The 27612-nt window shown below is 46.8% G+C and overlaps 1 protein-coding gene and 1 long non-coding RNA gene across 2 annotated transcripts in view; one reads left to right on the top strand and one right to left on the bottom strand.

Moving 5' to 3' along the window:
• PHGDH (phosphoglycerate dehydrogenase) overlaps positions 1-14841 on the bottom strand; it is a 30904-nt gene extending 16063 nt beyond the window's left edge. Inside the window, exons 1-5 of the mRNA XM_012761861.3 lie at positions 14580-14841; positions 8098-8249; positions 6319-6384; positions 2652-2706; positions 2453-2551 (exon numbers count right to left, since the gene is read on the bottom strand). Of these exons, the coding sequence (XP_012617315.1) occupies positions 2453-2551; positions 2652-2706; positions 6319-6384; positions 8098-8249; positions 14580-14717 (510 nt within the window). The 5' untranslated portion in view covers positions 14718-14841. The remainder of the gene's footprint in view (positions 1-2452; positions 2552-2651; positions 2707-6318; positions 6385-8097; positions 8250-14579) is intronic.
• Positions 14842-18378: 3537 nt separating this feature from the next.
• Positions 18379-27322, top strand: LOC105869788 (uncharacterized). Its single transcript, XR_001153283.2, has 3 exons — positions 18379-18503; positions 19381-19480; positions 27233-27322. It is a non-coding gene; the product is annotated as an uncharacterized LOC105869788 (long non-coding RNA).
• The last annotated feature ends 290 nt before the right edge of the window (positions 27323-27612 follow it).

The following is a 27612-nucleotide window of genomic DNA, read 5'->3' as shown; positions in this document are numbered from 1 at the left end:
AAAGGGAGAAGGAAGCTAGTTTGCAACAATTTGTGTTTATTTATTTATTTATTTTTTTTAACAATTTGTGTTTAATAAACACTGAGCACTGTCTCCTGTCTGGATGCTTGTGAACTATCTCTTTCATAATTTGTTCAAGATTCTTTCTTCCCCTTTAGAAAATCTTGCTATCCACGAGTGCTAAAACATGGACAGAAGTTGGGATGACACAGGTTGGTGATCTCTCTGCCCTGAGACAAAATGCATCCAGACCCAGAAATGTGACAGGGCACACGGTGGGCAGGGTGAGCAGCTGACCAGGGGGCCAGGCCACTTGGACCCTCCCGAATGGCCAGGTCCAGGCAGCTCTGGAGGGGCTGGCTGAGCGTGAGGGGAAACACTTCAAGCCACATTTCTGGGGTTTATGAAGGACATTAACCAGAAGCAAGGCAGCAGAGAGTGACCTCCAGAGACATCTGGATGGAAGAAACCCAAAGTGAAGGCAGAAGCCCCCTCAGGGCAGTGCTGGGCGTGAGAATAAAGCCCTCAGGCCTGTCACTGGTGATGTACCCCGAGCCACAGGTGACCACTGCAGTGAGCAGGCTCTGGATGTCTGTCTGAATCACACACAGGCCTGAGAGGTGCCGGTCACTTCCTGATGTCCATGCTCCAGGTTGCACAAGCCCCTGTGCCCCCGGAAGCAGCCTGGGGCAGCGGCTCAGCCGAGTGGTGCTGGAGGAACAGATAAGCTTGCCTATCCCCTCAATTATTCAGGATGAGGTGGGGCTTCTGTGTGGTTTAAGTCACTGCCAAAGTCTCCCTGACAATGAATGTTCCTGAACCAGAGCAGTCTGATACACAGCGCCACAGGGAATGAGATGTGGGGAAGGAGAGCCCCAGAGAAATGGGGGCCATGGGGAAGGGGGGCCATGAGAAAGGAGAGGGGCCAGGGAATGGGGTCCAGGGAAGGGGGCCATGAGAAAGGAGAGCCCTGGGGAAGGGGAACTATGGGGAACTGGGCCACAGGGAAGGGGAACCATGGGGAAGGGGGCCACAGAGAGGGCGGGTGGGAGCCATGGAATGGCCACAGGCCTGGAGCCTGCCTTCGAGTCGCTGTTTCATCAAGGAAATGCTTACCAGTTTGGCTACATGGGCTCTTAGTTTTACTTACCCCTGAGCCCTGCTTTTAGAAGATCAGAATTCTCCATGGTCTAAGCTTTGCGTTTGATCCCTTACAAAAGAAGAAGGAGGAGAAAGTGCTCTATCCCACTACCCCTGCACAGAGGACAAGGCTGTGGCTTGTTGTCAAAGGGCTCCCACTGGGCCACACACTGCTCTCAGGGATCTAGAAGAATATAGCTGGCACCCCCAGGCCCCCTCGCCCAGGGCTGATGCTCAGGAAAGACATCTGACTCACTTACATAAGTGAGGCAGGGACTGGGGGCAGGAGGAAGAGGAAGATGTTCAATGTGTATAACAGGATGCCCACCCAGGCTCTCACTGCTGTCCATTTGCTGTGAGTCCCTGGGTTTACCAATTCTGGATGGCAATAATCCATGTTCCTTCTAACTTAAAAAAGGTAGGGGGGATGGAGAGAAAGAGAAAATTTCATGGCAGCTCTATGTAAATTTTACTAGACCTGAGATGATCTGATTGTTAAACTGTTTCCCTCAATGTTTAACTACAGCCTTCCTGGCTGCAATTTGAGCCCATAATCCCTGTAATTCCCTCAACAGCCACAGTGAACATACAGATGCCAGATGCCCGCCAGCCTCTTCTTAGCTGCCTGGTCTCTCTGGCCTATCTGGGCAGCTCTGCAAACACCCTCTCTTGGCATAATGGCTTTGTCTGTTTGCAAGATTTCCTGGATTGGCCTAAGGGGGTGGCATTGCTACTGATAGCAGCCTTCCCTCGGCCGGAAGCCTACTGAGCAACCACAGTATAAGAGGCAGTGGTCAAGCGTGGTTTCTGAGACACGCATGAGGTGCTCCAGCCACCGTGGGCTCTAGAATCACATCGCAGTGTATATACAAGCACCCTTAAGTCTTTTCTGGAATGTGGAGGGAAACTAGAAGGATGGACAGGCAATCGCTCTGTTGTAAAGCTATAAAGTTGCTCTCGTTTTCTTAATTATCACAAGACAGCAGACACAGCAAAACCAGGAAGCCCTCATAGCAAGAGAAGAAAGGATGAGCAGGACACAGAACCCCGTCTGGTCTCTGGGACTCAGAGCTGTCACTCACTCTAGAGACGTAGGACAGGAACTCCCCCAAGTTCTCCCAGCTTTGGAGTTCAAGTGTGCACATCAGCAGGCCAACATTCTCTCTCTCCCTGGCTTCACCATCTGTTTACTCAGGGGCTCTAAAGGATGGTCTAACCTCCTAGAACAAAGCCCTTGTCTTCTCCTAAGCCAAGCTGCTTCTTCCAAAATTGCTACAGAGTCCCACATCAAAGGGGTCCAGTGACCTCTTACCTTCATCCCAAAGGACTGCATCCGGGTGGCCACCTCTCTCCCAATCCTGCCCAGGCCAAGAATACCCAGGGTCTTTCCATTCAGCTCTGTTCCCATGAACTGTAACCAAACAGGCAAAAGGCAAAGAAGCTGAAGTCAGCACCATGAGTGGACCTCGGACCCTGAGCACAGAAGGGGTGAGACAAGGCCGGCTGCTCACCTTCTTCCGCTCCCACTTGCCATCCTTCATTGAAGCCGTCGCCTGGGGAATCTGCCTGCAAAGACAGACACAGGTCAGCAGACCCCGCCAGCCCAGGAAGTGAGGTGCAATATCAGGCCTGCACAGCCACTGCCCACGATGGTCACTGCCCCAGAAACCAGGCTCAGACTGAGTCTGGGGATTCAGGTTCAGAAACACCAAGGGGGCAAAGGAGGGTAGGAGAGGGAAACCTTGGGCAAGGCCTGATTTGGGAAGTCTGGGATTTCTGTCTCCAGCTGGGAGTCTGGAGGTTCTGATTCCACGTTGGCCACTGAGGTCCCAATCAGAATGACTCTGGGAGAATTTTCTCCTCTAGGCCATGGTCAGTCCTCCATGTTTGCAGGGATAACTGAGTGGGCTACTGGGTGACTGTGGTGACATCAAGTGCTCCAGTCGTTCAAGGAATTATTTTCATCTTCCTATCTCACCCAGTACCACAACCTGCAATGTCTTCTACCTAATTACTCATTCTTCCCTGAGCGTTTCTTAAGCCACAAGGGTCTTACTCGAGTCTAGAGTGGGCCACAGTCCAGACACTTCCATTCTGTCCTGAATGACCCGGTCCCTACACTTCTAACATCCTGGCCCACCACACAAACACTCACACACTCTCACACTCACACACACTCTCATACAAACACACACTCACTCACTCACTCACAGCCTATGGTTCATACAGAGGTCTGAGTCTCCATGTGTGTTTTCTGGAGGGGACAGAGAAAGCAGCAATTAGGGCAAAATCAGAGGTCAAAGGGTAAGATATATCATGGGGGACAAGGGTCAGCAAGGCATCTCTGGGGGCAAAAGAGGGAGGGATGAGAAACATTGTTTAAGGAGCACCCTCTCTACTCTAGATATCGCACAAGAAATGTGCAGACGCACATGAGCTCCTCTGAAGTTCACAACTGCATGGAAGGCGGCACCGGTGCCAACCAACTTGCCGGCATCACCCTGCTGGAAGTACCTGGATAGGTTCAAAGCCAGGACAGGCATCCCCACCACAGCCAGCCTCCTAAGTACTGAAATGCAGGCCTTCCTGCCGGCCAAAAACTCAGTGTGTAAGTGTGAGAGTGTACGTGTGTAAAAAGAGAGATTCCAAGATCCTGTTCCTGTACCTTCACTCGACCAACTTCTAATACACAAACATTCTTTCGTGTCTGCACATCGCCAGGAGATAGATTCGCATCTGAGAGTAATGCTGCGGGTGGAACGTGTCCCCTACATCACAGAGCCTGTGATCTTACGGTCAGCTCAACAGGGCTCAAGTAACAGGCCCCCAGGGGCACGGGCTCCACCTCGCTGCTCTGGGCCAACAGGCCTCGGGAGCCGGGCCTCGTTCCCGGAATGTAATGAGGGCAGTGACGTGCCTTGAGGATCTGCTGGCTTCTGAGGAAAGCCAGCCTTGGACCTAGTGAGACAGGGCCTGCCTGCCTCTCTGTCGCATCCTATTTTCTGCCCACCTGTCTCCACAGTGCTGAGACGTGTGTGCGACATCACAGAGCACAGGAAATCCTCAATCCCCCCACCCCCCGCCCCGCCATTGCAGCTGTACTCAGCTGGTCTCAATATTTTCAACACTTGGGGGTCCTCACCAGGCCAGATTGGGGAGGACCACGATGCAGGCAAGGGGCCTCCTGAGAGTTAAATGTAGCTGGCCTGACCTACACGAGGAGGTGAAGCAGGCAAAAACGGTGACCCCGGCATTTGCTGCACTCTCCCCTTTCCCCTGACCTCAGGAGCTCCTGGCGTCTGCTCAAGGTCCCCACCATGAGTCTCCGTTGGGCCCGCTCTCCACCCTCACTGCGCGGTGTGACCATTTGTAGCACCCCTGCCCCCTCTGCTTCCCTGCCAGGAACCCCCCTGATGGCGTCAACATGCAATAGGTTGCAGGGAGAAAAAGGCACTGGTGATGGCTTCTCAAAGGGGTGTGTATTCCTGAGTACTGATGCATATTTGATGAGTGAGGTCATGGACAAGAGTGGTTGAGAACAGAAAGCGGCCTTCAAATCACAGCACTTCACCTGTTCCTTTAAATAAAGCTGGCCCTGGACTAGCAGGGAAATTACTCCTGGATCCCCATCCCTTCCTTCCACCTCCAGAAAATAAAAGTGAAGTAATTACTTAGATAGAAAGCTGAGCGAGATCCCTCCCCACTCAATAAAATAAATTAAAATCACCGAATTTAACAGCTCAAGTGAAACCAGGACACCAGGGTTCTGTACTTCCCCAGGGGGAGATATACTCAGCCAAGATGGCCTGGGAGATCCAGTTGGCCAGCTCTGGTCTCCTAACCCTAACCCTAACCCTAACCCTAACCCTAACCCTAACCCTAACCCTAACACTAACACTAACCATAACCCTAACCCTTCTGTTGTGTAAGCTGCCCTGCGTCTCCTTTTCCCCACCGTCCCCCTTCACCGACCAGTGAGGATCCGCACATACCTGGGATCTCAGGTAGATAGCTTGAGGATGAGTTAGAGCAAAGGTTAACTCTCCAGATCCTCCCCCAGCAGGAGAGAAAGCAGGTCTTAAGATGAGAAAAAGGTTATTTCCTAGAAGGTTTGGTCTTAGAAGGTTTCAGACCTGAATGAAAGAGACCTTACTGCCTAAATCCCCTGGTTTAAGGATCCAAGGATCTTCGAAGGGACCTAGAACAGCTTCCTGCCTTGTTTACTGGGAAGCTTGCACTTCCCACCGACCGCAGAAATGCTCAAACTGCCTGTTCAACAGAAGGGCTCAATGCAACCAGTTTTGCCAAATCACCACCTAACACAATAGGACTTGTGCACATTATGAGCCACATCCTTTTGGTTTCTAGGCTGTCCCCTCTACTCGAGAGGCCCATACCTTGTAGGACTCCTGCTGGAAGAGCACGAGATTTGACCATTTGCATTCTACTGTGTTATGAAGCCACAGGTAGACACGGGGATCCCGAAACAGGTTTGTATTTCGTTCTGTTAAAATACAGATTTGTAAGGACAGTGACAGAAGTAAGCCCTGGGGACAGGGGAATCAGTGAGGGGCACAGCACAGCTGGGGAAGCCAGAGAGAGATGCTTGGATGATGAATTTTTTTTTTTGAGACAGAATCTCGCTTTGTTGCCCAGGCTAGAGTGCCGTGGCATCAGCCTAGCTCACAGCAACCTCAAACTCCTTGGATGATGAATTGACACTTGAGCTTAATCCTGAAAAATAAGCAGAGAATACCTAGACAAACAATGGAGAAAGATGCTCCAGGCAGCTGGGTATGGAGAGCGTTTGCAAGTGAGCGGCTAGAGAAGGAACAGTGTCTGCATGTGGAGTGGGAAATGAGTGAGGAGAAACAGAAGAAAAATCATGCCATGCAGGCCCTTATTCCCCAGTGAGCCTGCTCCAGGGTAACAAGCAATGGCTGTATCTACTGCCCTCCCCGTATGCAGTCACTGGACACCTGAGAAGCCACCTGGCTTTTCTGTACTAGGGAACCTATGTAATGAATGCTGAGAACAGGACTGATGGCCTTGAAGGCTGTCAGTAGTCTGCACGTCGCCAGGCTGAAATGTTTCTGAGTTTCTCTGAATCAGTTTGCTAGACAAGTGGTGAGAATCGGCATAACGGAGACTGGCTCTGCTGAGAAGTCAGGGACTTACCTGGCCAGGCACATGATCATCCCACAGGTGAGCTCCGCAGCACTGAGGCTGTTCCCATTGGGGGTGCTAAAGATCAAAGAAAAGGGGTGATGTCAGTGGGCCAAGACTCAGTGTTCCCACTCCCACCCCCAGAGAAAGCCTTGAGTGCAGGCTGTGATCTCTCTCCTGCACATGAGCTGACCAGTTCTTAGTACAAACCCCCAACCCCATTCTGTCCTCCTGGATTCTCTCCCGTACTCTGGCCTTACGCCCAGGCCTGGAAAGAAAGCCCCTGGCCCTGGCTTTATGCTTCCCTGTTGGGGGGGACCTCCATTAGAGAAACACATCTGGCCTCTCTGCCCAAACTCACTTGCTCCTCCCCAGGCAGAGGAGAAATGTCTCAAGTGAGCTGGAGATTTGTGTGTGGCTCAGCCCTTTTCTCTCTGCTCTCATCTTAGGATCTACCTGCCCACGGACAGCACAAATGCCCTGCCGCTCCACGCCGAGCCCGTGATGACTGAGCAAGTGTCTTGGGTTCAGAGCTCGGCCCACTGCCCACAGATCTTCATCAAGTTACCCAGCATGGCTTTCATGAGTAACAAAGCTAATATTTTCACCTCCACCTGTTTGACCTCTCCTCCTGTCTCTCACTAAGGAAAGCCTTCTCACACCCTAACTCACAGGCAATGCAGACTGCCCATTTTATAGAAAGGAGAACAGAGGTGGCAATGCACAAAGCTGTTTTTCTTTTCTCAAAGGTCCTTTTATGCTTTTTAAAGAATTCAACCTACATGTTCACCTTCCTTCCTCCCCTACTGGGTCTGTCTTCTCATCTCTAGAACTAAAGATCACAAGGAAAAAAAGTCAAGAGATGCTGTATAAGATAAAAGGACTCTCAGAGACTGTCTTTCTGCGAAGCCACCTGGCTTCTCGTTGTCCCCCCCCCCCCAACAGCTGCGTAGGGGAGGGGGCAGAGGTGTGGAGGCTGGGGGCTGGCTGCCTCGAGTCCAGGGCAAGGATGTGGGATGGGTTATCGTTTAACATTTCTGCTGTCGGATATTGACCTCAGTCAGGTGCCTGTCAATTAACCCCTACCCTCCAGGGGGAAGTGCATGGGGAAGTTAGACAAGGGGGTGGGGTGGGGGGAGTCTTGAGGACAGTGAGGTCCCCCAGGGAAAAGGCTGAGGACAGAGAAGAGGTCTGGGGATGGCCTTGCCACACCACTTGAGTGCCAGAAAAGGTACAGCACAGCACAGGCATGCTGACAACGACCTCTGTCCCTGGGCTTCTGCAAAAACAGCTCTAAAGGAGACCCTTCTCTTGACCCGGAAGCACTGCAAGAGAAACTGGGGTCTCAGCTCCAGAAGGGTGCAGGGCAATGAGGAATAGGAAGAATGTAGAGTCGATAGTCTACTAGCAAAGGTTGTGCATCAGCTAAAACAGGTTGTGTGTACAGCTAAAAAAAAAATCTTCCAGGAACAGAGCAAAGGAGGCAAAGAGGACAGAGCTTCTGCAGAGAATGCAGATAAATTCACTTACGTGCTTCTGACTCCCGAGCCAGGCTGCAGAGGTGCAAGCATTGCACGTGGGGTGGGTTTGTGAAACATGTTGAGATCACTCAGAAGGCCTCAATCTCAAAAGCCTTGGGAGCCACTAGGCTGTCAGTGTGGCCCACTTGTCTGGACCCAGGCCCTAGACAAGGCTCCCTCCTGGAAGCCCTTCTAACTCATTCTGCTTTCTCTACTGTGTGATTCCCCCCATGTCCTGGACAGTTTCTGCACCCGTCCCTCCAAGACTTACTTCATGACCAGGATGCCCTTCCTTGTCGCGGCCTCCAGATCCACATTGTCCACGCCCGTGCCAGCCCTGCCCACCACCTGGAGATTCTCGGCTGCACTGATGACATCAGCGGTCACTTTGGTGGCTGAGCGCACGATAAGGCCTTCGCAATCCTGAGGCAGAAGAAACACTTGGGTCTACAAAGTCCTTCTGCAAGGCTTCCTAAAACCTCAGGCACATCATGGCTTACGCTTGGGTAAGAGGTGCGCTCCCAGAACGATGGGAAGTCATTGATGATGGATGCTCATAGACGTCTCTGGCATCCTCACTACAGACTGCAGGGAAGGGTGGACTAGGACCCATGATGATTTTCATTTAGAGGGGGGAGACTGCAGCTCTAACACACCAACCATTTTCCCTGGCATGCCCAGCAAGAGGGAGCATCAGTCCCTGGGCGCCTAGCTCATCTCTCTAGAGAGCACCACAATACCTGCAGCCTGGGGCGTGCCCAGGGCCAGCCCTTCCTGGATGAACGCTTGGCGTGTCTATCAGACACACGATGAAGTCAAGGACCATTTCCTACTCCTTTCTGCACACCCTATCATTCCTGCACACTGCTTTCCTCAAAGTGGCAGTTCTTCCAGGCTGGCTGGCTTTGGATAAATTGAAAGAAAGAAAGGCAATGTCATTTGTAGTCACATCTGAAAGGCTGTGCCATCAATCAAGCTTGGGTTCAAATCTAAGCTCCATCCCTGACCAGCTATGAATCTGAGCTTCAGCTTCCTCAAGGGTGTGAGCAGGAAATGAGCTAGGACAGGTACAGCACCTGGGACAATACCTGGCCGTGCTTAATGAACATCACTTCCTCCATTAGATGCTCGTCGACCTACAGACGGGCAGGGGGGATCTGACTCCACTTTGTAAGCCCCTGGGCCCGACACACAGAAGGCACTCAGTAATTGGTTGGCTGAATGAGTAAATGAAGTCAATGAAACAATGGTTGAAAGAAAAACATTTCCTGAAGTTGAGACCAAAGTAAGGGGGAGGAGAGGGCCATAACAGCAATTAAACTCATCTTCAGTTGCTTAGAGACCTAGGCAATATTTGACTAAAATATACATATGCAAAAAATAAGACACTGAATTCATCATGGCCACTATACTTGCACTAAGTTAGAGCCCTTCCTCAGACTCACCCAGAAACCTGGGGTATGTTGTATCTTCCCAGAATAAGGATGTTCTTGCCCAAACACTAAATGAGAAGCCCCAAGAAATGGAGCAGGTGAACAAGTCCACACTCTGTCCCAGTTGGCTGTCCCAAGTTGGTGAGAAAACAGCAAGCATAGTTGCAAAAGCACCAAACCAAAAATCAGGAAGCCAGGGAGGGTTCTAGTCCTGGGCTTGCCAATGACGGGGTAGGTCACCATGGACGGTCACCTCACTCCAAGGAGAATAGGCATAATTATCCCCATTTTTCAGATGAAGAAACAGAGGCTTTGAGAGGTAACCTGCCCAAGGTCACTCTTACAGGCCAAAAAACTAGCCCCAAGAACTGGAAAGTCATTGTCATTGGCCAAATCTGAGGCTGTAATAAAGGAAGAGCTGGTGGGCCTGCCAAGATGTCAAAATTGTAAGGCCTGAGCCAAGGCTACAGTCAGCTGGGTGCAGAAACCAAACCATAAAATCTGTTGGAGGGATATACCAGTCATAATAGCTACCATTTTTTGAGCAAGTACTTTATGTCAGGCACTGAGCTTTACAACAATCCTGAGACAGATACTATACGTATCCCCACCTAACAGAGAAGTAAGCTGACATGTAAAGAATTTAGCTATGTGACCTTGCTGAGGTCACATACCTACGATATGGCAGAAGCTGGAATCAAGTCCAAGGCTGTTGAGCACCAAAGTCCAAGTTCTCAACTATCTCCCAAACACAGCATTTAACCACAGCTGAACCTAGAGACACACTCCAGAAATTGTTTGGCTTCTCCAAGATGGCATGTAGGGTCCTTAACAAAGGTGTCCCGATCGCCTGATAACCTGCTCCTCCCAGCCAGCCTGCCTTTGGGGGACGGTAGAGACAAATGCCTCTAACTAGAAGAGCAACTTGCCTTTAGGTTATAGGCGAGCTCATGGTTGGTAATAAACCACTCCCACTGATTAAATGAATTCAGTGATGTGAGAGGCCCAGGGAAACCTACCCACACCGGCCCCCATCCTCACACCCACCATCCTTCCCCAAGTAATCTCAACACTCTGTGTGCCCGAAAATCCCCCATCAGAAATAAGAAAATTGACAATATTCAGTGTTGGTGAGTATGGAGGGGAACAGAAGTGCACACTGCACAACTTTTTTGGAGGGCAGCTGGGCGGTGCATGAGCAATTTTTAGCGTGCATTCCTTTGCAACCAGCAAGGACACCTTAGGTAATGGGTAACGCACTGAGGAAATAAACCCCCTTTGAAGTGGTCAACCCAGGACCAAAGGTCAAAGTTCAACTGATAAGGGGGGAGGGAGCAAGTGGAGCAGGGACCACCCAGAGTCATCTTATCATCCTTCTTCTCTAGTATCGAGTTCCAGGGCCCATGTCTCAGGCCCCAATCATTCCCCTGGGCCCTTCAGTGCTCTCTCCAAAGTGGCCACCATGCTTCCCAAACCTGGCCAATCTGCTTGCACAGGAAATACAAGCTCTAGGGACTGCAGACACCCCAGCAGTCCACCCCTCCTTGCAGTCACTGAGAACAAACACAGAAACAGCACTATTTTTTCTTTAATGATCAGTCTCTCTGGATGGATCTCCCTTACAGAGATATATCCCGTAGTGTCTCCACTTTTCCCTCGAACCAGCCTTCTTTGATGCCAGGGAATCTAAGAATCTCCAATATGACTGGTACAGACATGTGTCAAAGCTCACCTGTCCCCAGGGTGGAATCTGCCTTTGGAGACTCCCATTCAGGAGACCCTGGCCCCCACATTAGAACCGAGTTCCCAGACAGCAGTTCCCAGACAGCGTGTTAGAAGCTCACCCACCTGCTCTATCCACTCATCCAATCAGCACACATTTACTGACAGCCAACCCACCTCCCGCTGAGCCCTGTAACCCCTGCACTCCAAGGTCCCTCCTGCCTCAGGCTATAAATCTTCTCCTTCAAAGACTTTGCTCCCTGCCAGCTCTCTCCTCTACTTCTGCAAACTATCAAAAGCCCACTTCTGCTCACATCCTCGGTGCAGTTGGCAGTTGGCGATTAGAACTTTCTTCCCCAGGGCCCTGAGGTCCTCCCTTCTCTTTGGCACTTCCTGGCTGAGAATGCAAGTCTCAACATTCTGCAGTTTACTGCTCTCTGGTGTGGTTTCTGTATCCCTTCTATATCCTAATGTGGCTGGAACTGGCACTTCCCATACTCCCTGCACATCGTCCTCCCCATCCCTCTGCCCTTAGCTGCCTTTCAGCTGGAAAACTGCTTGATTTATGCCAGTTCCAGACAAACTATGCTAATTCAGCTGTGGAAACCTATTCTCATTCCTCAAGTTCACACAAGCTTTCTTTCCCAAGAGGACAGACTTGGCCTTAGGGGTAATTCTAGCATGGCTCCTGCCTCTGTCTTAAATCAGTCATTGAAACACTCCAAGTCCTATTCCCCAGCTACAGAGGAGGCAGATATACCCTATATTCCTGTTCGACCAGGTGACCATTTAACTTTTATAAACTAAATTCTGTGTAAAAGCTGGGAACTTGTTGTCTTTAAAGAGCCCTTGAAAAGATGAACTCTTGCACAGAAAGATTTATTCCCTTCTTAATCTTTTTTTTCTTTGAGACAGAGTCTGGCTCTGTTGCCCCAGCTAGAGTGCCATGGCATTAGCCTAGCTCACAGCAACCTCAAACTCCTGGGCTCAAGTGATCCTCCTGCCTCAGCCTCCTAAGTAGCTGGGACTACAGACATGTGCCACCATGCCTGGCTAAATATATATATATATATATATATATATATATATATATATATATTTTTAGTTGTCCAGCTAATTTCTTCCTATTTTTTAGTACAGACAGGATCTCGCTCTTGCTCAGGCTGGTGTCAAACTCCTGACCTTGCGTGATCCACCCACCTCGGCCTCCCAGAGTGCTAGGATTACAGGCGTGAGCCACCTTCCTTTCTTAATTTTTCTTAAAATTCTGAGATATAAAGATATAACTGTGTTTCAGTAACTTAAATGCATTACCATTGTTCAATTTAGTGGTCCTTTAGCACTGTTATTTAACAAAACAGAAGAAAATATCAGAATGCATCAGATGTAGTATCGCTTCATAAAACCTGTGTGTATGTTATGTGTGTACATATATGTATGAGTATAAAGAGTTATGATATAAAAGGAATTTCTTATTGTGGATCATTGTCAAAGTTTAAAAGCCACTGATGCATGCTAAGACTAAATAAATGTTTTTCTGCATATTAGGTTTAAGATGTGAGCTCTGAACAGGATGCTTTACTATTCTAAGCCAGTGTTTTCCAAATGTTTTTGACGGAGACCTGCAATAAGAAATACATCTTTATATTGTGGTTTTATACCTCCCCATACACACACATAATTGAAACAAAGTTCATGAAACAATACTTATAGCCTTACTGTCTGTATTGCTCTCTGATATTTCCTACTTTGCTCTTTAAAATGCTGGTCATGCCTCATGACACCCAGCTGTGACTTGCTTCCAGTCTGAAAAGCACCATTGAGAGGGAAGGGAGGGATGATTGCACTTCCTGACTGGGGAGTGAGAGAGAGCAAATGTGGGAACCAAGGAATGGTGCTAAAGCGTCTTTCAGCATTAAAAAGATTTAAATGGGGAGGGCAGGAGACACTATGCCAGATGACTCTACATGCAGAAGAAAAAGGCAGAGTGCAGAAACGAGGACCTTTCGGCAGGCTGCCCAGGGAGACTCATTGGTATTCTGAACCAAATGGTTTACAAAGACAGGCATGAAAGCTGAGCCCCCCTGAACAGCCCAACGATGCCCAGCAGTCCAGTTAGACAACCAACACTCCCTCTCTCCTGCCAAGGGTTTTAAGTGCCTTTAAAAAGTTCTCCAAGTTTCAGCACAGACTCCCAGCACCCACCCAGCCAACTCCTGACTTCACGGAACCCATGACCGGTCGTCAACTCTTCCTTGGCCCCTTCACTGGGGCATAAGATTTCTAATATCCATCAGAGAGCTGCAGAGCCCCTAATGGAGGCTACTCTTCCCAATCTGGTGCTTTGGTGGAGTCTGAGGGTCTGCAGCTGGTCTGGAGGCCACGCCACTGCCTTCCTGGGCATTGCCCAGAGCTATTGCTACCTTCACACAGGAAAGGAGGTGACGAGTGTGAGGAGGCTCTCCTCTCTCCACTTTTGCAGCAGAGAAGCAGGCAGCTGGAGGGTCGTGGGCTCAGCTGCCTCCGCGTGTCTGCCATGCTCCCCAACTAGCCTGCTGCTTCCCAAACCACTGCGCCACGGTGCGGGTGTGGGGAGAATGCCTCCCACGGGGTGAGGCACAGGCTCTGGGCAGCTGGGTGGATCGCAAGAGGTAGGAAGTGCAGGCACTGGAGTGGAGAGTTCACAAAATAAATGTACTGGCCAAGGCCACCAAACCTTGCAGGATCTTTTCAAACAAGGTAAAGATTTGAAATAGGTTTAATCAATCGTATATCACAACAAATGGAGATATGTTTCTAAGATTTACTGAGACTATAAATTTCCTCGAGGGGTGAGGGTGTGTTGGGATCGGATTCTACTCCAGTATGGTCTCTCCTAACCAGGCAGGAAGCCAAAGGTAAGGCCTTGAGCCCGGGCCCGGATGGAGGCTAAGCCTGGACCGCGGGTCCCTGGCCCACCCCATTTCCTCCAAGGGCTCCCGGAGGCCGAGGGGCGGTGAAAGCTCGCTGCAGTCTTGCATCAGACGAGAGGCGGGTACGCATTTGCTGCCCCAGGAGGGCCGCCTTCCCCAGCAGCTCCCCAGCAGCCACGAGACTGGCTGGGACTGCGCCAGCGCCCTGCAGGGGAGGCTGGAATCCGCTGGGCGGGCCAGGACTTGGTTCGGGAAGAGTCGCCGGTCCCCGGGTTCTTGGCAGAGAGGCCACTTTGGTGCCCCTCCTCCGAAGCCCTCGCGCGTGGGGGAGGTGGAGGGAGACGGCACCCGGCTGCCTGGGCCGCTGCGCACGAAGGCGCAGGGAGCAGTGCTGGCATCCCGCGAGCAGCCTGCAGGACCAGTTGGAGCAGCCTGCACTTTGCAATGCTCGCGGGAGGCAAGCCAACGCCAAACACGCGGTTGCAAACCGCATGGAAAGTTTGCATCCTGCAGCTCGCCGGCGTTCGTTTCTTCCTCCTTCTCCCCTACCCCTCGCTATCCCCCAATCTCTGGAGGCCCCGGAACTGACACAGGGGACACGGGAGGGGGCGTGCTGGCCCGAGCGCAGCCAGCTGGTTTTGGCAGAGGTTGCCCTGAAGACCTCGCTTTTCTCCCGCTCGCCTTACCTGCAGCTCAGCTATCAGCTCCTCTTTGCTCAGGTTCTGCTTCTCCACTACCTGCAGCCCTCCATCTTGCAGGATCTTGCGGCAGCAAGGGTCCAGGCTGTCACTGATGAGCACTTTCCGCAGATTTGCAAAGGCCATTGCTGGAGTCAGCCTCGGAGTCGGCCGCTGTCCGTGGGCACAAGCACCCGAGCTGAGAAGCTGCCGTTCGGGCCGGCGGGCTCGCGTAACTGGGCAGGATTCTTGATCTCCCGCTCCCCCTCTGCCTCCCCCTCGGGCTCCTACCGACTCCTTTTGATTGGACAGAAAGGCTCAAACTCCCCGTGACTCCGCCTCCTCCTCGAGGTCCCGAGCCTTCCAGATCCCCGCCCACTTTGCTATCCTCCTGAGACGAATTTCTCAATCTCAGCAGAAGCTCTTACCTACACCTAGGGAGCATATATAAAAAGCGCAATTTACGCTGACTAGCTGATTCATATCTTAAATAAACGGAGAAAATGCACGTTCTCACCGTGAGAGACATAAATTTCATCTTTACATCTTTCCTTCCAAGGATTATTCGTTAATTCCTTAACAAGCATTTCTTGAGCAAGGCACTGTGCTAGACGTTGAAGGGAGATCGAACATCAAGAAGAGATAGCACCTTCCTTCTGGTAGCCTAGTATCCGAGAGTACCAAACGCACAGGCATAAAAAGTTGAGTAGTTAAAAGCAACACGAAACTATTTCTAAGATGTCACCAAGCTGTGATTAATTCCACATGAACGATGCCATGAGAATTATTGAGTTTAAAATAGAGCGAGGACCTGGGGCATTTTAGAAAAGCCAGACTTTGTGTTCAAGTTATGTATCCTCCTTTCTCTCCACTTCCTCTTTTACGAAAAAGAAGAAAAAGAAAATGAGATTTCTGTATGTCTTAATTTACATATTGACCCAGAAGGCCCATCCCAGCTCTTAAATCCTTTATGTTTAAAACCCCACAACAAACTTTCTCTTCCATGCCCCATGTAACAGAAATATTGGGAAAATTCAGTTTGGAATTAAAGTCACCTACGGTCAGAAACAGAATCAGAGATGCTCATATTTGAATAAGAATTCAGTTTAACAGACCTATCCAACCAGTTAACCATGGCCTGCCATGTGTTGTCCTGAGATATTCACTAAACTCAAGTGACAGATCCTACCGAACTATGGAATATCAATCCTCTAAAATAATGAAAATTCTGGACTGATAATTCCTAGGCACAAATCAGATTTTAGACCAAATGCTCCCAATGGGAAAGAAGATAATTTGTCTATGCCATTTACTTGTTTGGACTCAAATATTTCATTTCTCTGCTTCCCAGGAGGTGCCCGGAAGTCTTCAAGAGTCTTGGGGACAGACAGTAGAGCTATCCCCGGAGGGACTGGGGAAGCATCCATTTTCGTTACCACTTTCCTTCAACTTTTTCCAGGGCTCACCAGCTGCTTCCTTTCAGTGTAGAATCTAAACCCTGCTATCTCTAACTTAGAACCCCACCCCTTAACACCAAGTCAAACTTTTAGGATAGCGTCTGAGCCCACAACTCAAAGGGCCTTCCAAGCCTGATCACCCTGCGTTGGGCATTATTTTCTTTATTTATTATTTATGCCCCACCTACTTTTAAAACAGATCCAAGACACACAATGAAAGATGCTTCTAAACCTATTAAGAAAATAGTTAACAGATAAGAGTCAATTTCCAGGTGGAAAGGAGGGTATGTGGTCATTGTTATTACTATAAGCAATTCAGAAATGGTCCCTCCCTCTTTTAAATTTCTATAGCATTTTCTTCAAGTTATCTCACAGTGCCTCTTAGAATACATTGTCAACCTTTCATGTCTTGTTCCCGTGGACTGTCATTTCATTAAGATCAGATACACTTGTTTATATTCCCCAATAGTGCTTAGCACAATGCTTTCTACTTTGTACAGGTTCAAAGAGGTTTTATTCAAAAATTATTTATCATGTACCTACTATGTGCTAGGTACTGAGCCTTAACACTGGAGATATGTTGATGCACAAGACACAACCTCTTTTGTCAGAAAGAAAGGGAAACAACATGTAAAGTGTAGCTTAAGAATTATAAATAGAGATGCACTGGAATGCTTTGAGAACCACTGCCTGTGGGTTCCAGGAAGGCTTCCAAGCAAGGTTGCCTTTCAGCCACCTTCTTGAAACTCATTCAAGGCAGCCACTCTGAGAAGCCCAGGGTTCATAACCTGCCTTCGAGCTACTCGTGGTTAACTGCCTAATCTTGAGAGCTGAATAGGAATTAGCCAGACAGGGAAGAAATGACATGCGCAATGGCTTAGCGATGTGAAGAATTGTAAGATGTTCATGGCTCCACCACCATGGCTGTGGGGTTGCCAGCAGGGGACCAGGAGATAAGATTGCAGAGGGGCCGGGGCTGCTCATGGAGGGCCTTGCCCAGAGGAGTTTAAACGTGACCCTAAAAGTAGTATAGAGGAGCCAAGTGATTTTTTAGGAGTGATATGACTACCTGTGTTGGCTGAGCTGAGCCCTGATACTGCTAGTATAGATAGTGCTCCATACTCCAGAGTCTCCAACATCAATGGCAACTTAAGAGTTTTTCTCTTATAATTGAGGGCTGAAGCTGGGGAAATTTCTCCCTCTCCCTGTGTTATTGCCTCCATCCACTAAACAAGAACTTTGGCCCTCTTGGAAGTATTAGGAAAACAGTTTTGCCCTTTTCCTCAGACCTCTCTTTCTCTTACCTCCTCTGGCTCCAGTCCCTTGGGAAGAGAGAGACTCTTCTGATCAGCGAAGTTTGGGGAAAAGTTCCTGGTGCGTGCCCAGGCCAGCCTGTCTTGGCTCTCCTTTTGGAGCTGGAAGCACTCTCCTGCTTCCTGTGTGTAGTGAACCCAGCAGGGCAGGCCCTACCCCATGCAGCTGAGGTTGCAGGAGCTACATCTGTCCAGCTGCCCGTAGCCATAAGGATAAGGTTAATGGGTTAGTGGGGGAGGGCGAGTGGGGAGTAGGAACCCTATTTTTCTACTTGGCATTATGAGAAATAAAGCAGATATTTTTAAGAGATAGAAAATGAATTGTCATCCACAGAACAGGCATATCTGGATTTGAATTCCAGCTTCTCAAATTACTAACAATGTGACAAATGACATTGTCTCTCTAAGACTTAGTTTTCTTCCCTGTGATATGAAACTAATTAATAGTATGATAGTGCTTATTTCACGCAATTGTGAGGATTAAATGAGGCAAAGCATACAAATGAGTGCAATCTGTAGTGTTTGACTTTCATTCACTCATCCATTCGATAAAACAAACGTATATTTAGGGAGATCCTGTAATGTGCCAGGCGCTGCCAAGGGCAGCAGGGATGAAGCTCGGATGAAGACAATCTCTGATCTCATAGAGCTTATATTCTGCTTGGGGACAGAAAATAAATAAATAAATGGAAAATTGAGCAAGATAATCTCAAGGCATGATAAGTATGACGAAGAATATAGAACTAGACAATGTAATAGAAAGGATAGGAAGAGAGGTATTTTTTTTCCAGACTTTATGATCAGGGAAGGCCCTCCTGAGAAGATGGTATTTGGGTTGAGACTGAAAGAAGAAGAAGCTGGCTATGCAAAGAATTAAGGAAGGAAAATTCTAGGCAGAGGGAAAAGCAGAACAAATATGGCACATTCAAGAAATCTGCCCACAGATATTTCTGTAACATTGACTACCTACCAGGCACAATGCCAGGCACTGATGTAATAAACCCGAACAGGTCACATGTGGTCCCTGCCCCAGGGGAACTTGCGGTCTAGTGTGCGAGCCGTGTGTCAGTATGGCATAGTTAGGGGAGCTTCTGAGGAGCGGTTAGGCAGAGATCTGAAGGTGGAGAAGGAACCCATGAAGGACATTTGGAAGAAAGAGAACAGTAAGAACAAAGTCCTTTGAGTAGAAAAGAGTGGATTTTTTCTAGGAACTGACAAAAGGTCAGAACAGCTACAAGACAGAGAACAAGGGGGTTGTAACACAAGATGAGGGGAGAGAGGCAGGAGCCTGTCCACTCAGGCCATGTGAAGAGTCTGGGCTTTGGGGGATGCAAGTAGCAGAAATGCAATTTAAACTGGTGCAAGGAAAGAGGGAATGTATCTGCTCAGGTGTCTGCAGAGCTCAAGTGTAGACAAGAACACTCTCAAACGGCATCTTGGCAGGCTGGGTCTCTCTCACCTGTCTGTTTTCCCCTGGGTTTGCTTCATTTCCAGAAAGGTGAAATGTGGCAAGAAATGTCACAAGTTAATGAAGAACATAAGATTCAGCCATACATATATTCTTGCAGTGTAGCGATCCTAGAAGACTTACTAGATTTCTAATAATTACCCTAAAATGTCCAGACCTGATCCTCATTGGGCCAGCTTGGGTTGTGTGTCTGTCCCTGGACCAATCACCATAGATATGCTGATTGCTCAGTCCCTAAGCAAAGCACCCACTTTAGATCTGAGAAAAGAATTAGTTCCATCTAAAGTATATGCTAAGATTAGGAGAAAAGTGAGTCCCCAAGAAAAACTCAGGATGCTGAGCCAAAAGAAGGAAAATGGGGATTGGAGGGCGGGCTAAGAACACCAATATTGACCACTCCACCTTGGAAAGATTTTATTTTATTTAGATTTTATTCTAAGTGGGAAGAAAAGATGGAAAAGTTAATTATAAGAAGGGAACTAATATTATCTAAATCTTTAAAAGATCTCTTAAGATTAACACACAGAGGAAAGCTCCATTTCACAGTGCTGTTTTCTTTATCACGATGACAGTGGATGCAATGATGATCACAGTTTCCTTGTTTGGCACACGAAGGGACTCGGTAAGGCACACCGAGAACTTGAAAAGGCAGCTCTCTGACAGTGAAAACTAGTAAGTATCAATGAATAATGAATGAAGGTAACCACCTGAGAGAGTAACCTATCCTGAGAGAAGGGAAAAGCCTGAAAAAGGAGTTTGGGGAGGACACCAGATCGAATTACGGGAAGAAGATAATTGTTTTATCAAAATGTAACTGAACATTAAAAAGAAAAAAAAAACTTACAATGAATTGTAGTATAATTCTTTTGCAGAAAGAATATATTAACAGAAAGGGCTAGTTTGCATGTTCAACAGAAATGGGCCAAGGGAAGTTTGGCCTTTACCCAGCACTGTTCCAAGAGAAAGAGAGGAAGGCCATGTGTGTGACAGACAAGGGTACTGTGGTCATTTGTGAGTTGTGCTTTGACGTGGTACAGACAAGATTCATCAGACTTTATCAGAGTCTATATAACAACATCCCCTCTGGTTCTGCAACCCCCTTTCTTTACTACTTTTCTTAATAGTTATTTCATTTTCCAGATACTTTGATGCCAGTAAGGGCTGCTCAGTGGAACTGTTTCCCGCCAGTTCCCATTGTCTTTTAAGTTTTGTGGCAAAAGGAGAAAACAGGCAGAAGCTAAGAGACTGTTTTTTAAAGGGCTCCCCATCAGCATGGGGGTGCTGCTCAGGCACCCCCCCCACCAAGCAACAGTGATGAGGACAACTGGTATTGCAGTCACTAGACACCCAATCCTCCATTCACAACCGTGGTGACATTCTGGTTTGTACACTGGTCTTGTGTGACTTAATTAGTCCGAAACTCTGCTCAACACTAGGGGCTCTGATAAAAATCACATTCTTAAGCTTATTGACCTGAGGATGGAGGCTGAGCTGCTACCTTGGAAGTTTAGTGATCAGAGAGCTTCCCTCTAATATCTCAAGTTGAAGTTCTTACCTTCAACTGCAGTGCCTTGAAACTTGTTAAGGTCACTGAACTCTACAAGAATCTGAGGAAAGCTACAAAACCTCTCACCTTCTAAATTATGTACACAGTTTTGGGTATTCATGTACCTCCTGAAGTCTGTTCGAAGGCCTCCTAGGATCCCATGGGTTTCGTTGAAAACCCATATTTTAGATGGATCAGGCATGGAAACATAATGCAAACATAGCCATAATAATGATACAAATATTTATGAATCCTTTTAAAGTACAAGTAAGTATAAATCAGTAAATACAACAATCCTATGGGGTAGGTAGCATTACTATTCTCATTTTACAGATGACAAACCTGAGGTATACCTTTGTATTTACCCAGACTTTACAATTTAAGGAAGTAAAATGACTTATTGGGAAGTTACACAACAATAAGTATTAAAGTTGAGATTATTGGATTTCTTTCAACTCTCTAGTTAACCTTCTAACTGTGCTGTCCTTTGAATCTTTCAAAATGAAATCTGAGCTTTCTCAATCTCTAAAGTGTTATATTAAATTTAGAAACAATACCACAAAAAGCTTCAATGTCATGGTGATGACAGGCAGAAATCAGGGATTCTGTGTAGCCTGGGAAGTTGTCCAACACATTGATATTTACTAAGAAATCTGAGTCCTGCTCTAGTGGGCAGAATAATGTCCCCAAAGATATCCATACCCTAATGCCTGAAATCTGCGAATGTCACCATCTATGACAAAAGGGACTTGCAGATGTGATTATGTTAAGGATTTTGAGATGAGGAGATTATCTTGGATAATTTAGATGGACCTAATATAAACACAATGATTCTTATAAAAGGGACACAGGAGGAATCCGAGTGAGATAAAAGCCATATGATGATGAAGTGGAAACTGAAGTGATGTATTTGGAAAATGTAAGAAGGGGCCACAAGGAATGCAGGGCCTGCAGAGACTGGGAACAGCAAGAACATGGATTCTTCCCTAAAGCCTCCTGCAGAACCAGCTCTGCCGACACCCTGACTTCAGCCTAGAACCCTTGACATCAGACTTCTAGACACTAGAACTGCCAGAGAATAAGTGTGTTGCTGTAAGCCACCAAATTTCTGACAGATTCATGATAGCAGCAATAGGAAACAAATATACTTAAAAACCAGGCAAAATGAAAGAATAAATTTCATCAAGGACAGAGAGAGTAAGTTGCAGTAAATCAAAAAGAAATTTTAGAAGATAGGAAAGATAGACAGAACAGTAATGGACACCCCTCTTCTCTCGCATGCAATTAACCAGAGAATTTATATTAAAATAACAACAACAAAAACCTGGGTAGTTCCAGCTACCCTAAAATGAAGCAGGATGGATGGGACCAGAGAACTCTCCTCACTCTAGCTCCCCACTCCTCAACAACTATTCGTATTTCCCAGAATGATTAGCTGTTTAAAGACTCCTGTATCCAGAGATGAGTGTGATAGGAAATGTTGCCCACCCCCTAGTCATTTCAAAGGGCTAAATTCTGAGCCTTTGGAGTGTGGCACTCTTGACAAAATCTGAAAGAGCTATTTGCAGGAGGTGTCCTTGAGACACAGGGCATGCTGCTTTGGGGTACTTAGGTGGCAGAGGGGACAGTGGGGAGAGGGTGCACTGACCCCATTCCTCATTCATTCTTTCCTGTAGGGAAGTTCAATCTCCCTCTGGAGATTCCAGTCTAAGTCTATTAAAAAAATGGATTAGCAATAGAGTAACAGGAAAAAAGGCATACAAGTTTACCCACATGCTTAAACACAGGGAAATAGCAGAATGATTGCTCAATAACTTTATGAGGTTTAGATGCTTAAAAATATCCTTTTTAATAGGGAGAAGGGAAGATGGAGAATGTAGGCAATTCTTCTGTGTCATGATTATTAGAGCTTTAGCCCCTAACCCCTGGGCTATGGATTGGCACCAGTCTGTGGCCTGTTAGGAACAGGGCCACCCAGCAGGAGCTGAGCAGAAGGCAAGTGAGAGAAGCTTCATCTGTATTTAGAGCCGCTCCCTATCACTCACATAACTACCTGAGCTCCACCTCCTGCAGATCAGTGGTGGCATTAGATTCTCAAAGGAGCATGAACCCTACTGCAAACCACACATGTGAGCGATCTAGGCTGTGCACTCCTTATGAGAATCTAATGCCTGATGGTCTGAGGTGGAGCTGAGGCGGTGATGCTAGTGCTGGGGAGCAGCTGCAAATACAGATTATCATCAGCAGAGAGGTTTGACTGCACAATAAATGTAATGCGCTTGAATCATCCCCAAACCACCCTCCCACCCTCACCCCCAGTCCATGGAAAAAATTGTCTTCTATGAAACCAGTTCTGGTGCCAAGAAGGTTGGGGACCACTGTATTAGAGAATGAATGGACGTGGGAGACAGAAATTAAGTTGTAGAATTTGAATGATCCTGAGAGGTGGACATACGTTATCTTGTGTAAGAGTCTACCCAGGAATGGTTGCATTCCCCAGTCTTCTTTTCTGCCATAGATTTCAGGAAGGAGGTCAAAGGAAATTGTGTTCTCCTGGGCAGGTCCAGTCTCGAGGTAGATAAGGGAATATCAGAGTAAAGCCAGGTATTACTGAATAATAACGGGTAATGACACAGAACAGGAGCTGGCCAGGTCAGAAAGAGCTGTGTGATCAGAGGAGTTTGTGTGTTACCAAAAAAGAGACAGGGCAGCATTGAAGGACAGCACTAGACAGTATGATCAGGTTGGGAAGGGAGTTTATCTGGAATACAAAAGAGAGATTCCAGGTGTGGGTGTGTTGACAGCCATGCAATTATGAAATATTGAGGAGCCTTTGATCCTATTTTTATCATTTGGTCCTTTTACCTCCCTTGCTTGCCATTCCTGCTGAGTATCTTTTGACCATTGCAATGTCAATTATCTCTGTAACAAGAGTAGAATGGGGGAAAAATAAATTAACTTTGAGCATTTTACTCTAACAAGTATGTGAACAAGTGAAGCAGCTCTACCACTGGTCATGCAAATGATTTGTGTAATGGGGGTGGACAAAATAGAAGCAGTTTGTGAGCAACAGTGCCCAACAAGTGCTAGCTGTTATTATTATTATTATACATGTTTTATCTAGCTGCTTGGAACAGAGAAATTATAATAAAGACAGCATTCCCAATACACTTGGATAATCAAAGGACTATTACAAATAAATCTGGCAACACTATGCAGGGAAGCAGGAAATCCATGAAAAGATAAAAAACATGGGTCTGCGAACGGCTCTAGGATGGAACGCCTTGAATAGTCATGAGTTTGGTGCAGAGACATAGCAGAGAGCAAAGAGAGAGCTTGCAAATTAGAATCTTACCCAAACTCTGGAGGGTGAGCAGGAGCTCATAAATAATGAGCCAAAGAGTGGAAAAACTGGCCTCTTGAAGTTTAGGGAATATTAATTCTCTGATTCTCCAATGATCCTTTCCCTCTCGGGAACAGACTGTGCTTGGCAAGCAGCCTGCTTCTGCTAGACCGGTGAGATTGGAGGTACCACGGGGCACATCATCATACAGCAGTAACAGTGAGATGTGGGGATAGTCCCCGCTGGGCCACACCAAGAAATCAGGTCCATTCAACAGTCAAGAAATGTTTGTAGAGTCTAGGTATGCCTGGCACACAGTAAGTGCCCAGTAAATGTTAGCCTCAGTTATTGTAGCTCCATGTCTAGCATATGGTAGGTATGTTGTGATTAGTTTTTGTGGAAGGGATCTAGAAATAGACTTACCATGTCCCTGGGCCAGAACATCTGCCACTGCATGTTCCTTCTAGGCCCCACAGCAGATATCATAGCTGATCAACCCTGTTCTCCTCCAGGGCATACCACCCTGTGGACACAGATAGACCACATCTCCCAGCCTTCTGTAGAGTTGGGGGTTGTCCCATCACTGAATTCCAGCCAACAGACTGCAAGTAGAATTGATGACAGCCAATTCCAATCCTGTCCCTTAATACCCTCTTCATAGTTTCCATTTCCCCATAATGATACAGTAAGATCCTACAAGACCAACTCCCCCACAGAAAACAACTATCAAATCTGAACATAATGAAAAAGCAACACCTAAAGGTATTGGAAAGTGCTGGCTAGTGAGGGTACTCTTCTTGCTTATATGCAGAATGTATAAAGAACTCTTTCAACTCAATAATAAGACAAACAACCCAATCTTTTTAAATGCGTAAAATATTTGAACCGGCACTTCACAAAAGAAAATATACAAATAGCCAATAGAAGGTCTATTGGGTATATCAGTAGGTTTGGAGAAGTGAGCAGCATTTTTTCAGAGATTAAATGTGGAGGGGTGGTTGACTACCAAGGGATAGCAGAGGAGTTTCCGGGGTAACAGCATTCTTCAGGGTCTTGACTGTGGGTATATATCTATATACATCTGTCAGACCCCACAGAGCTTCATATGGTAAAAAGTGAAATTGACAGTATCTAAAATTAAAATATAGCAAAAACTTAAAAAACACACAATGCCACTACATTCACACTAGAATTGATGAAATATAAAGACTGACAATACCAAGGGTTGGTGAGGGTGTGGAACTACTGGAATCCTGGGGCATGGCTGGGAGGAGGGGTAAAAGTCCAAACCATGTGGACAACAGTTTGGCAATTCCTACTAAAGGTATAAACATATAATAGCTATATGTTTAACTTTGATCTAACAATTCCTCTTCTTGTGTATACTCATGAGGATAAAAACATGTCTATAAAAAGACTTGTGGCTGGGCATGGTGGCTCACGCCTGTAATCCTAGCAATCTGGGAGGTCGAGGCGGGAGTATCACTTGAGGGCAGGAGTTTGAGACCAGCCTGAGCAAGAGTGAGAACCATCTCTACTGAAAAAATAGAAAGAAATTAGCTGGACAAGCAAAAATGTATAGAAAAATGTGTTGATTTTCTTGGTGGTTATACAACTGTACATAATTACCAAAATTTCATCAAACTGGACCATTAAAAGGGTAAATTTTATTTTAAGAAACCCTCACATGAACCTCTCTTGCCTAGATAGGTCTCTCTGGCCAGAGAGACCTTGGAAGCCATGTTGTTGACGATGGTGGAACCCACATCACCTGTGTCTCCTAGTGAATGTGTGGGGCAGAACTCTCCCCAACATTGCTGACAAAGAACCCCTCCCTGGACTGTTTATACCTGAGAAATAAGCACTTGTAGCATTGCACCCTTGACATTTGTGAGATTACAGAAGCAATGATTTTCTTGACTAATATATATGTCTCCAAAGTAAAACACACAATCCAGACCATTTAAATTGTCCTTGCTCAATTCACATTTATTCAACTAGAGAAAAATCACCAATAACCTGTACATCCAAAATAAAAGATGATTAAGTAAATGATGGTATATCCATCCTATATGATATTTATTTATAACCACTTACATAATAATTACATAATAATTATGAGAACTATGTAGTAACTTGGAAATGCTCTCAAAATGTGAAATGAAAAAAAAATCGAAACACAGAATTCTATCTATGCTATTGTATTAGGACACCCAGACTCCCTGAATTGTGTTTGTCTGACGAATTAAACATATTTAGGCCTGTGTGAAGAGGCCTACTTGGCATGTGTTTGCATGTGGGACTAAGGAACCTATTGAGTAAAAACTTCATCACAAGGAAAAGAGAATCAAGTATGATAAGCTCAGCCCAGGACGGTCAGGAAAAAGAAAAAGACGACCCTAAGCAGACTTTGTCAGCCATTTCCTTCCCCAAACTATGGACACACAGATGCTGAAAGGAGTATGGACTGCAATAAAAAGCCTGTACAGGCCGGGCGCGGTGGCTCACGCCTGTAATCCTAGCACTCTGGGAAGCCGAGGCGGGCTGACTACTCATGGTCAGGAGTTCAAAACCAGCCTGAGCAAGAGTGAGACCCTGTCTCTACTATAAATAGAAAGAAATTAATTGGCCATCTAATATATATTGAAAAAATTAGCCGGGCATGGTGGTGGCATGCCTGTAGTCCCAGCTACTCGGGAGGCTGAGGCAGGAGGAATGCTTGAGTCCAGGAGTTTGAGGTTGCTGTGAGCTGGGCTGACGCCACGGCACTCACTCTAGCCTGGGCCACAAAGCGAGACTCTGTCTCAAAAAAAAAAAAAAAAAAAAAGCCTGTACAAACCACATGGGCAGTTTTACTAAAATCTCCACATTTGCACTGCCTGGTAGCCCGAGTCCCTATTCTGACACAGTGCATTTGCTGATGGATATGGTGGAGATGGGTGGATAGCAAGCTACCTGCGGACCGGAGGCCGCCCTCACTGGCTGGTGGGAGAACAGAGAGGGGTCACACCAGGGAGGAGGAGTTGGACAGCCTCTGAGAGCTGAGGTTTCTGTGTTCGCATCAGCCACAGGATTCGTTTCCAAAGGGAGACGCTAAAAAGGAGAAGAAAATTGGAACTGACACATGATCGCTGGGAAGATTAGTTCCCGAGAACTCAAGAACTAGTAGGGAGGGTTTTGAGGAGGGCTGGAATTTCTGCAGGAGTAGGGGTGGAATGGGAGAAATACTGACTGATGACTATTAGTGTGACCTGAGGTTCACCCCAGGGCTGGTCCAGCCTGAACACAGGTAAGATTTATCTGTGTGTGTTTTTTTTCATTGTGCCTTTGAAAAAATAGGCAAACATAAAATATGAAACAGAACGTATAAAAATTAAAACATTGTAAGATGCTAGGATTATAGATGACCTTGTTCTTTGTTTTGATTTTTGTACATGTCATTACTGCCTTTGTGGAATGTAATATGATAGACAATTCAATCCTGCAGTTATTTGTTTTATAATTCCTGAATAATGTATCCCTTCTGTTCTCATAGCATCGGCATTACAAGAATAGGAAGAACAAGACATCACGATCTCCTCTGGCCAGTGTATGTTCTAAAATAAACATAGATCTACTATAAAGGATATTTGGGGGTTTCAAAAGGTTTTTTAAAAAATTTTAAATTGCTTGCATCTTGTATTATCATCTTAATAGCAAGTTTATACCATTCTCCTGGAGTTTGATCGTGGCCCTTTTTATAGAAAAAAATTTAAGGCAGCAAACAAAGGCCCAGCAGTGACATTGTGAGTCAGCAAAGCTTAAGATTAATACATGTCCTGAAGCCCCGGCTCACCAGTGACTTTCCTTGATGGACAGGTAATGTGAATCTTACAATGAGGGACAGGCTTTCGTGACATCTGGAGATTCCGAGTG

This window comes from Microcebus murinus, chromosome 2, assembly GCF_040939455.1.
Source record: "Microcebus murinus isolate Inina chromosome 2, M.murinus_Inina_mat1.0, whole genome shotgun sequence".
In the NCBI taxonomy this organism is placed as follows: domain Eukaryota; kingdom Metazoa; phylum Chordata; class Mammalia; order Primates; family Cheirogaleidae; genus Microcebus; species Microcebus murinus.
This window is presented reverse-complemented; position numbering and strand designations above follow the sequence as displayed.